This window comes from Nothoprocta perdicaria, unplaced genomic scaffold (assembly GCF_003342845.1).
Source record: "Nothoprocta perdicaria isolate Ctin4 unplaced genomic scaffold, notPer1 scaffold_207, whole genome shotgun sequence".
Taxonomy (NCBI): Eukaryota; Metazoa; Chordata; class Aves; order Tinamiformes; family Tinamidae; genus Nothoprocta; species Nothoprocta perdicaria.
Genome location: NW_020455283.1, coordinates 935,665 through 950,121, shown reverse-complemented (window position 1 = coordinate 950,121; position 14,457 = coordinate 935,665). Strand labels below are relative to the sequence as shown.

Below are 14,457 nucleotides of genomic sequence, written 5' to 3'. Positions count from 1 at the left end.
CCTTTCCCTTTCCCTTTCCCTTTCCCTTTCCCTTTCCCTTTCCCTTTCTCTTCACTTCCAGTATTTATCTTTGCCTGTTACTAGTGGTGTTCTGATGTCTATCTTGACTGTTCTGAGGTGTAGCCATACTAGGATAGGGTTGAGATGTATTGAATCATGTTTCAGTGATTCAAAAAAGTCCAGGTATTTCATTTGAAAGAAGACTATAGATGTGGGGCTTTTTTTAGGTAAAACTTTGCATTTAACAGAAAGATATTCACGTTGCTTTCTTTTTATTCTTTATTTAATGATACTACTATTTAAGCAACCAGCTGAAAATACCAGCTTTTAGTGTTTATTCTAATGCATGGTATTCTGGGAAGGCAATTCCTAGTGATACTAGGGATTTGGAGAGGAAACACCTAACAGCAATCCCCTTAAACTTTGCTTTAAATTAAATCATGGTCACACATCTGAGACAGGAGATAGATAGACTGGATGCAGCATTATGGGTTCTCCAGCAGAAAGAGAGACAAAACAGTCAGTAGGATCACAGAATCTCAGAATATTCAAGGTTGGAAGGGACCTCTAGAGATCATCTAGTCCAACCTTCCCGCTCAAGCAGGCACACCTAGAGCATGTGGCACAGGGTGGCCACATGCTAAAAGGGTGGCACAGGATAAAAGCAATCAATCAAATAAAAAAAATCTTATGTTTATGAGCTTGTGAGCTCTTGTGTCTGCTTAGTTCTGACGCAATGTTAATTCTACTTATAATCAAATTGTCATGGGGAACATGTAATTCATGGTGAAAATCATACATTTTCCAGAAGTATTGATAATACTTCATGTTATTTTAGTAGTTAAACATAAATTGATGTTTGCTTTTGATGTTTTGTATTATATACCGATAATTTGTTAGCACTTAGTTATGAGGAAAGATGCTTTGCTTGCCAAATGAAGGGGGTCTGGATAAAAATCCTGAAGGTAAGCACGGGAAAGATGGTTTAAGCACTGGTTTCAAAATGTGTTGATGAGCCTTATCTGTCAAATAGACCAAGCCAAATACCCCTATTCAGATGCTTCTACTGGAGGCAGGGTGTTTGAGATGCAAATGCTAGAGCAAATGCTAGAGCAGAAGCCCACTTCTATATAACCCAAAGTTGAAGAAAAGACCTTGTTAAGAAATAAATTTGTGTTTCAAAACACCTTATTTAGCAACTCTCTGTTCATTATACCCTGGAAGCAGTGTAGTCAGCACAGTTCTAATTACAATGATTCATTTTCATGTGTTTATGCACACAAGTATATATACCTTCCTGCATTGCCTAAAAAACTAAACCTGCAAGATGGAATCTGTTTTCCCAACAGATTTGATGCTTATCAGCTACAAACAAATTTTAGTTTATTTGACATAAATTGATTTGCCTATTCTACAGTTTAATTTTTTGTAGCTGTCCAAAGATTCATCTTATTTCATTTGCAGTTGTTTATGAAGTTTATTTTTGTGGCCAGACTATTTGTCTGAAAGAGTTTCAGTGTGCTGAGCTGTGCAGGTCCTTTCTCAAAAACTATTAAACTGGCATGGCTTACATCAATAAACATGTAATCATAGAGCAAGATCTCACTGCTAGAGCTGACTAAAAATATATTATTAATATAGTCCATTAAGGATTAGAATGAGTCTTTTGATGCAGACAGAGTGAGGTAACGTATGGATGAATGAATACCTCTTGCCTCTTTGACTGCATGCATACATTGGAGAAGCACTTTTGTTCCCTTGCTCTCCTGTGTCTCTGTTGATTAACACAAAGGAAGAGAAAAGCTATGAATCCATCTCCCTTTCTTCCAGGTAGGTAGGTCAGGGAGAAACTCTGCTTTGCTCTCCTTTGATAAATCATTGTCAGAATAGGTTCCGTATGGGTACATGAAAGACGCAGAGCTCGTTTCTTACTCTCCTGGGCACCAGCAGACGTGCAGATGTGTGCTGGATGGGGCAGGCTGATGCATTTGCCCTTGTTTAGGTTAGTAAGACACTGTGAATAATACCAGGCTTTCTTACTTTTATGTATTGACTGCAAAGCTGGAAGAAAGTAACGCTGACCTTTGCTATTCCCAACTCCTCCTAAGCATTTTGTGAGTGTATGATTTAGTTCTGAAATTACAATATTTTTATTTTTTTATGTGTTTTCTCTTGCTGAAAGCTCTTTCAATATAAAATGCTTCTATCAGAGTAATAAAGCCTCATATGGCTCATTGAAGAATAAAGTTTCACAGATTAGCACAAGTTTCTTGAACTACTTGCAAATAATGTATAATATAACCTTAAAAAATAAGTGTTTGCCATTTTCTTTCAGTTTATTCAATTGTCTGTACCTATGGGCTGTTTTACATACATACACAAACACACACACACACACACACACACACAGAAAACACATATATGTGGTAAGTTTGTAGTTGTGCAGTTAAAGAATTATCAGGAAAATGTATAAAATGTATACCATTTACTGCTTAGTTGAGCAAGCAAAGCAGAACTGTAATATAATTCCCAGAATTTCCCATCCCATTGTTTTTTGTTACTGAAGAAAGTAGCTCACAATAACAGTTGGATACAAAGAGTCATCTTATTGTCAGTATAAAAATAGTGCTTTGTTTAGTAAGCTATAGTACTTAAATGTGTTGAAGTGATATACTGGCTTGCCCTGGATATTTTTATCCTTTTTCCTTAAAATGTCTTTTGTTACACCCTCCACTAAGAAGGAAGGTATGTTTCCCATTATGATATGGAGTGAGCTTGCTTTTCACTTTTGCTTTTTATATAGGGATACTGAATACAAAGGACTACAGCTCTCCTTGGATCAGGTCACAGCTACCAAGCCGGCGTTCTCATACGCAAATTCGACTCCGACCATAACGGATAATAGAAAAGGAAGCAAATCTCGTCTCTCGAGCACAAAGTCAAAATCTAGGACCTCACCATACCCACAGGTAGCTGTCTTTGAAAAACAAAATTAAGTCTTTTTGAATATCTTGAATTTGTTTGATGCTTGAATCAAGTAACTAGATTGGGCCTAAGCACGTGTTATGCAAAGGGAATGAAGGATGACAGGTTGTAAGATCTTGAGACAGGAATATGTTTCTTTAAACTGTTTCTAAAAGCTGGAAACAGTTATGATTCAGCATGCATAATAAATCATCATCAACAACAATAACAGCGCAGGGCTAATGAGGAGTGGACAGAAAGACAAGTGAAAATGCTTATTTTGAAATACTTATTTGGTTTGAGATGACTGAATTTTGTCATTTGCAAAGTCTTGTTTTTCCTTACTCTTTAATAAGCTCATCTTATCCAGAAAGTTGCCAGATGTTTGACAGCAGATTACTATTGAAATGTTAGTCACACAAAGTGAATTTTGAAGAGGAAAAGGGCGAGTTAACTTGCCGAATGAGAACATGAATGATCTTTCATGTACAAAACTTTGAACGGCAGAAAGCACTAGCAGTTGGCTATTAACTTTAATTTCTTAGATTTCATATTTATGCATAATGTTTTTATGAACATGTCCCTCCTTATAGAATGAACTAGCCTCACTGGTTCTCTGGATTGGAGCTTATGTACTTTGTTTAGATAGCTGATTTCCACGGGCAGTGCCACAGCATTCGCGTTCTTACACTGTTGATTGTTTTGCTCAAAGAGATCTAGTTTGTAACGAGCCTTGTGTTTACTAAACAGTGATCCAAATCTTAGACTCTTGCTTCAGTGGAGTAGTTCCTCCTACAGTGTACATAAATGTATGTATTCATGATATAATATTGGAGACTGAAATATTTTTAGAGTCCAAGCCAATACTTGGCCCATAATGACCTATGACTAGAGTTTCTCTGCAGGCATGATATAAACTGACTTCATAACGTGTGGAATGTGAACCCATACTGAAGCGCCTAAATCTTTTCCTTTTTTTTTTTTTTTTCAGTTTTTCTGCCCCAAAGTACCAAGGATAAAAATTTCTGTTAAGTGACATCTGCTATTAATAGTGAGACTATTTAGCTCAGCCTCTAGGTAAAATCAGATTCTTAATTTGAAGAATCTAATTTTATCATAGATTGTTACGACTACTGTTGTTTAATCATTTATTCACAGATATTTCTGTGGGTTGCTAAAAAAAGGTTTTCCTCTAGAATGTTCTAAAGCAAACAACTGCAATAAAACCACTTTAAAGAATTAGAAAAGATACTATGCTGAATCCTAAATTGCACTTATAAGTTTTGGAAAATACCATTTATATCTCATTTAAAAGTCCTCATTATGTAGCAGGACAAACCTTCCCGAAGACCTGTTATCCACCTATATCATTCAGCCTATGAAATTGTGATTTTCATCAGCGCCACTTTATTCTCTCTGCCACCAGAAAAAAAACCCTGAACTAGCATCTTCGTAAGTGTAGCGTGGAGCCTGTTGCTTTATCAGGGGTTGTTGGCTGAAAGCTTTGGCTGTTTAGTCTCCAGTTTCATTTTGCACCCTCATTACCAGCTGTGTGGTAGTAAAGTCACAGATTTCGTCATTCATACAGAAGCAGCAGTGCTAGTTGCCAATCTCTTGAAAAACGGCCATACCGTTCATTGTAGCACATCACCGCAAGCGACGCTGGCTGCTTGGCTTTGCATCCCTCTCATCCTTCTCAACCACTGAAAAAGCTGTTGAAAGACTAAGAAAAGCTGTTGTAAAGAAAATACAGCAGGTGGTATTGCCTGTGTCCCTCAGCCTTCAGCCCACATAATTTGCCAGTCAGTTGTGGAGAATTAGTGTGACTCAAAAGCCACGGTTGGAAAGTGAGGGTATGTGTTTTGGCTTACAAACAAGCTTGGGTTTTCATAGGGAAAGGAAGCAGGAGGTTTATTAGTAAAATAATGGCAGTGGGAAGAGGCATTTCTCAAATTTAAGGGACATAGGAGATTTTAAATTTATGCAGTTTCTTCCTTTTTTTCTTTCTTTTTTTTTTTTTTTTTTCTTTTCCCCTTAGCATTTATTTTGCTTCTTCACTCTTGGGGAGAAAAGGGAATCATATGCTTTATTGGGTGATGACTGAGAATCCCCTCCTTGCCAGCTGTGTGTCCCTAGGATAACTGCATGAAATGTGAGCTGTAAGAAAAACAGAGTTAATAAATTTCATCTCGGAATTCACTATTAGGGGCAAAAGAGAAAGCTTTGCTCACCTAACACAGTATTAATGCCTTTTTTTTTATTTTTCTCAAACCATATGCTAAAGCAGACATATGATTACATAGCACTTGTAGACTCTGTAATCAAAACTGAGGTCATTGAATAAGAGGTGCTGGTGAGAGTTAACTAGCACTAACTGGCATTAGCCCAGTTGGCTTGTGAGCCCAGGCTAGAAGAGCGAGCAGAGAGAAGATCAACTGAGAATCCACCACACAACTCTAGGGTTTGCCTAAAAGCATTGAACGTTGGTCTTCTAGTGCTGTTGTACCAGAGAGGAGGAGGGTTCAAAGCAGAGCTGAAAGAAAATGGGAGAGATGAAGACTTGGTAGGGGTATGCAAAAGAAGGAAATTGTGAGTTGATTAAAAGATGTCTGTAATCTTCCTCCATAATAATAGTTATTGTGAGGGGCTCCCAAAATCTAGCCCTGGACCTCATTTATTTTGTGTTCCTAAAAGCTAGCCCTGGACCTCATTTATTCTGTACACAGGAAATAGCAACAAAATTGGAAAAAAATATTTTAATTGTGATCATCTGAGCAACTGCTTTGGAGTTTAATATCCCATTAATGATGATCTTTCAAAGAAATTGTTTTAAATTATTTATTGTTTTCCTCTAATGGAAAAGGTTTATGGTTAGATCTGGATAATTTTTTATTGCTTCATTTCTTTTGCTTCGTTAGCAATCATTACCAATGATTCTTGGATCCTTGCTTCATAGTTCTTGGATAAAGCTAAGTATATATATGTATTCACACAAACAAGGATACATTCAATAACTGGTGAGTGGGGGGTTGGTTTATGTTACAGTAGGCATTTATTTTTGAAAGTGACAGCCTTCTTTACTAGGTGCATATTAATAATTTACCATACAACTGATAATTACCTTAAATTTTTTTTTTATTAATTCTGAAAGCTGTCTCTATTCAGACATATCACCCACTACTTGAAAAAGCAGGGTAAAGATACCAGAATCAGCCCCTTTCTTTTGTTTATCATTTGTTACTGTAGCCTAAAGCTTTGGCAACTTCCAATGCATTCAAGAGCAAAGCAAAACCCTCTTTTTATAGTAAACATAACTCCTGATCTAGTGAAGAGTCACCAGCAGTGGGGGTTATTTTAATGGACATGCTGTATTACTTTAATCTAAGCCTTTCACCATCTGTTCTGCCTATAATAGTGAATGCAAAAAGAACATATTTTACATTTCAGGATTACATTAGTAAAAAGTAAGATAAAAGTGATTTAAAAGCATGCATATGTTCTTAGTACAATGAGCCTGCATCTGTGATGATTTTTTTTTCTCATGTTTAAGACACAAATCAAGGGGAAAGCTGCTAATGCTGCTGTAGTGAAAGTTTTTCATGGAAAAGAGGACTGTGCCCTGAGAGGATTTCACTGCATGTTTAATGTTTATAATGATAAAAACCTGAGAAGGCTGTCAGAAAATTATAGAACTACTGCATTTACTGTTGGAACATCTGGCACTGTGCGTGGAGCAGGCTGCTGCTGCTGTGTGTGACAGGATGATGCTCAGGCCAGCAAGACGCCTGTAGGCATGAAAGGTCAGGTAACAGAAAATCACCTGAGAAATACTGCAATTATTTACTGGCCTAATATATTTTATGGCCTCTCGCACTTTTCTCAGCCACGTAATTGATATTTTCCTGTTTCCTTGCTCCTATCACTCCTTCTAAAGCTTTTCTTGGAGTAAAAGGAGCATCAATGATAGTCAATAATCCCTTTCTGTGTCAGTGCTAATCCTGTCGGTGTGTTTGCAATGAGATGCTGGACTGAATTAGCACTTTGGAAGACATTTCTAATATCTGGAGATGCAAATTCAGTTATCAGGAAAAAGCTGGAGAATCATTTAATTTCTTTCCTGTTGCTATTTATGCTGGAAGATGATTCAAAATCACCTGAAATAATTTCAGGCATTATTTTTCTTAAAGTTCTTCATCTTGTCTTGACTGCTGTCTGCTGGTTAAAATAGACTTTGCCAAATAAAACAAATAATAAATTTTACGAGAGAGGAGTCAGAACTAAAAAGATTAGCAGAAAGGAAAACATTCCTGGAGAGGCAGGACTGGTTAGCTAACAACACCCCACCAATACTTTCGCTAATCCTAATTCACTGATACTAATTTCATTAAATCTAATCCTGTTCCTGTGGTCTTTCATCGCTTGACATATGGGAGCCTAATTCTGACTTGAGAGATAGGGTTTCTACTCCCATTTTAGCAGAGGACTATCTTTGATCATCCTTTCATTTCCCTCCCCCTTTAGCGTGTTGTGCATACCCATATTTGTACCCTCCACCTGTCAGTGTCGGGTTCCCAGAGACACAGCAGTAGGACAGAAGCAGTGGAGGCCACTTGACGATGCCAAATTGAGATGTGATTAGCTTTAAAGGAATTAAACATATTTTGGGGCTATGCCTGCTTGTGCTCTTCTCTGAGAATAAGCAGTTATATCAAACCTCAGTGGACAATGTGGGCCACAAGCAACTCGCATATTAATTTAATCCTGCCCATGGCCTGGCAGCTGCCATAGGTCAGATCTCAAAGAATCATAATTCACATCAAGTACAAACAATATGTATGAAGTATTGTTGATTTTGACTACATGGTTATATGGCATTACATGGTGCTTTCTGATGCATTGAACATGAAGCCTTTGAAATAGTCTTCCACTCTTTAAGAAAAATGTATGAAGGCCCTGTGCAATTGAATGTTCTGAGACATTATAAGATATATAAAAGGAATAGGCAGTTTTCAGTTATATGAAGATATTCCCTTCAAATGTAGTATTTTTAGGGACAGGGAGCTGGTGATCTGATAATCAGCTGGTTAGCTGATTATCTACTAGACTCATGGAATTCAAAACTTTAGTTTTGAAAGAATCTTAATACTGATTACTATGATACATGATCAAACCCAGAAATTTCAGAACAATATTGTTGAAAATTAATTTTGTTTGTTTGCCTCATGAAAGAAATGTGTGCTATCAATTTTGTTTCCAGTAGAAGAAGGTAGCTTTAAACTTTTTTGTACTGATATTTATGTTATCTCATATTTTGGTTTAAGTAACTTTTTAAATTAAAAAATTGTAAAAAAAAATCTTTAAAAATCTTGTATATAAAAATGAAATGTGAAAAGTGCTAGAATTATTTTCAAAATAAGAGATACAAATGTGCTTTTTTCTCATGTGAATTTTCATTCTTAATCTAATTGAATAATTGAGTTCTTCAATCATTTCTATTTTTTAATTAATCCTCTTTTTTTCTACATATTTTTGTTAGAATGTTTACAATAAATTCAGAATAATTTATAGTGATATTCTGTGATTAGGCAGTTTGAAGTCTTTAGTTGTGAAAATATAATAGAGAAATTATTTGCTCTAGTTGGTCACATAACACTGCGATGGCTGAAAAAAGTTCTTAGTTAATTTACACTGAACTGATGGCATTTGAAATAACTTCTCTGTGGCTCTGTAGCTATCTAACCTCCATGTAAAATCAGATTTAGCCTTTTAACTCTAAGACTTAGGGATGAATAGGGTGGTTCTGTCTTGCGGTGCTGGCTTACAGGCTTGTGTGCAGTAGGCGTATTGCCTACAGGGTTTTCTTTTGAGAACAAGATAACAAAATACAATTTTAGATCTGCACAGCCGCTGTCCTTTCTTGCTTTTCTTTAAATAACCTATCTTGTCAACAAACAGTATTCACAAATATGAACTGGAATACTGAAGAAATAGCCAATTAAATGCCAAAATCCAAGTAGTTCCACTACTGATGTTGCACAGATGGTTTAAGTTTCTGTAAGTCAAACATATGGTCAATACTTTCAATTGGTGAGTGCATAAAATCTTGATCCTGGCTGATAATGAGGAGTTTCATAGCAACTCAATCTAATGAGAAGGAAGGTAAGCATATGTTTGCAGGAGAGAGGCCTCATACCTGTTAAAATGCAGAGCAGACATCTGGAAGGTGAGTGATAGAAGGGGAGAATTCCAAATTTATACCTTGTAACACACTGATTTGTGATACGAATACGCAGCCCTGAAGAGGTGAGCATGCATAGCTTTTGGTCTCATCCCAACCCGTAATTGTGAGTCAAATTGATTTAAAAATGCTCTGAGAATTTTGACAGCATCAATAAATAAAAAGATTTAAAAATAAGATAGCTAAATCCTAGGAGGTTTAATAAGCGTTTTTCCCCCTAGAAACTATCCAAAGGTATGAAACACTTAACATGAACATCTAGAAATTGCAAGAACCTGCAAACACAGTCAGTTTCAGCTTGACAGGAGAGAAGGTACTGGAAGTGTTATTTTGATCCCTTTAGAAAGCGCTTTGCAGAGGAGCAGTGGGGCACCACTGCCGAACATAAGCACTAGCTTTCAAAGCAGTAAGGGAAAACCTGGAAATATTTAAATAATATTGAATTACAACAGCAATGTTGGAACGCCTAGGGTTGCACATCATAAAGGAGATGGCTGTTAAGGGTTGACACGGATGTTGTAGACTTTCATGAGATCTGCCCTGTCATCTGCCAGCTCATTACAGAGTGTTAGACATGGGTGGATGAGGAGCTCAACAAGAAGATGAAGACGTGTGAGCACGCTCACAAAAAACACCCCCTCACACGCGCACCCTCTGCATCTTTTCAGCTGCTGCTCTCACCTCAGCTCAGTAATCCTCCCCTCTCCTCCTTTTGCCTCGCAGTATTCCAGCTTTCACACAGAGCGATCCGAATCCGACCACGAGAGCCAGTGGGGCGGGAGCCCCCTGACCGACACGGCTTCCCCGCAGCTCCTGGAGCCTGTGGACAGGCCGAGCTCGCAGCACCACGACGTCTCCTGCGCCTACCGGCAGTACTCGGACCGCGGCGCGCTCTGCTACGGCTTCGCCCTCGACCACCCTCGGCTGGCCGAAGACAGGCATTTCCACACGCAGGCCTGCGAAGGGGGCCGCTGCGAAGCGGGCAGGTACTTCCTCGGCACGCCGCAGCCCGGCAGGGAGAGCTGGTGGGGCTCTCGCGCCGCCTTGCCCCTCACGAAGTCGTCCCCTGAGAGCAGGGAAGCCTACGAAAACAGCATGCCCCACATAGCCTCCGTGCACAGGATTCACGGTAAGAGATTGCATGGGTCTGCAGAAGTGGCAGCACCTCTGGTATGGCAGGAGTTTCCAAGTCACGGCAAAGAGAGGCTGCTGCTTAAGTGTCTGGGGAGTCACCATCCCTGGCAGAGTTCAAGAAATGTGTAGATGAGGCACTTAGGGACATGGTGATCTTAAGGTGATTAATATCACCCTAATTACCTTAAGGTGATCTTAATCTTAAGACCTTAAGATCTTGTCTTAAGGAAGATGTGAATAATAATAATGTGAACAAAATGCCATGCTTAATGGAAGCGTGTTGTTTCTTTGACCTAAAGCCTTTTTCTTTGTTTCTTTGACCTAAAGCCAAACTGGCCTGGATAAATATATGTAACACAAAATTTCAGTTAGAATTAAGGCCATCTAGATATTAAAAATATTTTTAAAAATCTTTAATTAAAAAAAACTTTAAAAGTTTTGAAGAAATTATTTCCCTATTTTAGTTATATAACTACTAAAACTGTATAAAAGATTGTGCATAAAAACATTAAGAAACTTGTACTTTAAATTTTCTCAGCCAGACAGAAAAGACAAGTGTTAAATTTATTTCTTCAGCTTCAGGAAGTTTAGAACTTTAGTTCATGTACATATTCATCTGACTGAGTTTTTAACCAAATGAGATAAAAAAGAACTCCAGGATTAGCTATTAGGATTTACTAGGGACTGCCTAGTTTCATGTGATAACTAGTTGAAATGATCTGGTGAGATATATTTCAATAAATTTGGATTGGTTTAAATGATTGCATTTTTTAGGGGAAAAGGGTCTTTTTTTTTGTCTGCATTTGGTTATTGCTAAACTATGTAAGAATTACTATTTATTTTATTTAAAACTAACAATTCAAATAAACATTTATTTTTTGATTTCTGACATTTAACTCCTGCTATACTATTTAGTCAACTTGAGCCACTGCATTTTCAGCACCAAGCCTCCAGTCAAGCTTTGTGTCTGGCAGGTTGCATAACCCAAACCCATCTTTGGAGGCTGATGTTGTTTAAAAATTCACACTGAAAGGCTGATCTTGAGCTTCGGTAAACTCAAAAGTACTTGGGTTTAAAGACTTAGATAGTAATACAGAAATATTGTATTAGGAAGCAAAGGTAGGTTAAATATTCATTCCTACTTTTTCAGAGTAATCATTCTAAACTGATAATATAATTTGATTTTAGTGTGTTCTTTGGTTTGACTGTTATTCCAGGTGCTGCAGTTATACACTGTATTGTATTAAAAGTATCTTGTTTCATTGGGCCTTCAGTCTGCATTTAGCTTTGAGGGCAAAACTTGACTTGTTGGTCTCTATTGAGGAGAGAAACATCTCAATTTCTCTTGGGAATGTACAAATGTACTAATTTCAAACCTTTGCCTTTCACAAATTAAGCAATTTTGACAACAGTATGTGAGCTTTGCTGCTAGAGCAGTTTCTTTGGGCTGCTTCTTTTTCTCCTTTTGTGTTCTCAAATATCCTTTTGTTGTTCTGGCTTTTAGTCACCTTGTGATAAGAACTAACTTACAGTTAAGACTGGTGATGTGCACTTGTGATTTTTGGAAATTTTTTTTTAACATCTTCTCAATTCACTCAGAATTTGTTGATGCAAAGATGTAATGAGACATTTCAAGTGGGAGTCTGGGCAGAAATATGAGCATCAAATGCAATTTGACTTGCCCTCGGGTATCCTGCCCATTCTCTGGCTTTTCCAGAAGATACAGATCTCCTAGAGTCTGTGTCATATGGGCTGGGCCTGTGTAGACCCCTTGCTTGCCCTAGTGTGTCTCAAATGGCATCAGATGTATGTGCATTGGTGCTTAAACCTCTTTGCTGTATACTATAAAGTCTATTTATTACTTGTTTCATGGGCAGAATGACCCTGGAGACTGTCTCCTAACAGCAAGGGGTGTAGGCACCATGGTCATTTTTGATGACTTTGTTACCAATCACTTGCCTCTGTCTTGCTTTTCTGTCTATAAAAATAGGTTTCAGAGTACTTATTCTTTAAGATTGTGTGCCACCTTTAACCTCAATGCTTGTCCCCTTTCTCTCTTTCCTAGGGAGAGGACACTGGGATGAGGACAGTGTTGTTAGTTCTCCTGATCCTGGCTCTGCCAGTGAGTCAGGAGACCGATACCGTACTGAGCAGTATCAGAGTAGTCCACATGAACCCAGCAAAATTGAAACTCTAATAAGAGCTACCCAACAAATGATTAAAGAGGAAGAAAACAGACTACAGCTACGGAAAACAACCCCTGACCCCTTGGTCTCCATTAATGGCACAGGGAAAAAGCATGCTATTTGTTTTGCAAACTACCCTCAGCAGCAGTTGGCAGGGGACGTCTGCCGTGTCCCTACAGTGGCCAACACTCCTCCCTGTGAACACATCCAGCAACGGGATGGAAAGATTATGAGCCCACATGAGAATGACTATGACAACAGCCCCACGACGCTGTCCAGGATAAACAGCCCCAGTTCTGATCGAATATCAAAATCTAGTTTGGTTCTAGCTAAAGACTACATGCATTCAGACATGTCCCCTCATCAAGCTCCGGGGGACCACCCAGCAGCTTCTCCAAATTATTACAGCTCACACAGGCAGTACTTTGATAAGCATGCTTATACATTAACTGGATATGCTCTAGAGCATCTATATGACAGTGATACCATTAGAAACTATTCGCTGGGCTGCAACGGATCACATTTTGATGTAACTTCTCACTTGAGGATGCAGCAAGATCCAGCACAAGGACACAAGGGGACATCTGTTATAATAACCAATGGAAGCTGACATTTTTTCTAAAAACTTTTGTGTGTTAAAAAAAAAATCGTTGAGACAAAATTGGAAGATATTCTATGTTTTCATGCCCTTGTTGTTACCAGCATTTGATATACCACAGTGCACTAGAGAGAATAACCTAACATTTTGGGGGATAAGTTGGGATAAGTTAGTTCACGTGTTACTTTAAAAAAATAAATAAAAATGTGCTGGCGTTCAGGGTTATAGTGGATAGAACTAAAGTTGGTGCCATGCTAGGTGGAATGGATGGAAGAGGTCCAGGCACAGAGCACCTGGGACAGGGAAGCAGAGCAAATTATATACATTATTTAAGGGGTGATCGTTTGTAAGTGCTGCCAAGGGCAGACCTGAACTGCGTGTGCCCCACAGGTCCCAGCCAACAAAGCTGCTATGCACTCTTTTTACGCAGCAAGTTGGAATGTGTTCCTTTGAAATACACATCAATATGTGTACTTTTGGAATCTGTTTATTCCCTAAAGGCCAGGTGTGTGGTGCTGCTCCATGGTATAAAGCATCCATGGCTAACAAATGCAAAATTATAAAGGGGAGAAAGAAGACAGAACTCCTCCAAAGTTTTATTTCCTTGTATACTCACATGCATAGTTATTTATGTATGCTTGATTTGAGAGGGGTAAAATGAGCAGTATCCTCATGATTTTTAAGATCAGATACTTACTTCTACTTTATTTCAAAGAAAAACAAAGATGGTCTTTTTCAGTGTAATTTTGAGAAATACATAGGTCTTGGTTGTCTTGATATAGCAATGGGGATAGTCCTCAGATTTTTGAAAGATCACACCAAGTGGGTAGTAGAGTGAAATAGAAGAAATCCAGTAAGCAGAATCAGAGAGAAGAGACTGGAAAAGGAAGTGGTCCAAGATAGATAAAAACATTTAACCCTGTTGCTATGTATGCTGTTTGATAATAAATGCAACATAAGGAAAAGTGCATCTAAGTGGCCAAATAATTAAGAATTAATTTAAAATACAAGAACAGCTCAGTAAAATAATATATTTTTTATTCTGTAAAATACAATTCTGTAAATGTAAAATGTGAAAGGGAAGAATAGACAGAAACTCTATGATGCTTCTTCCTAATTTGGGAAACTTTGGGTGTGAATTACAAAAATGTTGAAGAATGTAAGTCTGTAAGTCTTACACACAGTTTAAAGTGATAGATATTTCTTCTAAAAAGGAATATGCATTCTTGCCTTGTTTGCAGCAGAAAATGTAAGCGATATCAGCAGAAAATGTAAGGGATCTCAAGACCAGACATATGTACACCAAAAAATATTGAGGGAAAATAGGTCCTCAAGAA

The 14,457-nt window shown here is 38.0% G+C and overlaps 1 protein-coding gene across 1 annotated transcript in view; it reads left to right on the top strand.

Annotated features, from left to right (window-relative positions):
• Window positions 1-13,132, top strand: part of SIM1 (SIM bHLH transcription factor 1) — a 39,205-nt gene extending 26,073 nt beyond the window's left edge. Inside the window, exons 9-11 of the mRNA XM_026038324.1 lie at window positions 2,804-2,969; window positions 9,926-10,331; window positions 12,402-13,132. Coding sequence (XP_025894109.1) covers window positions 2,804-2,969; window positions 9,926-10,331; window positions 12,402-13,132 — 1,303 coding nt within the window. The remainder of the gene's footprint in view (window positions 1-2,803; window positions 2,970-9,925; window positions 10,332-12,401) is intronic.
• Window positions 13,133-14,457: the final 1,325 nt, after the last annotated feature.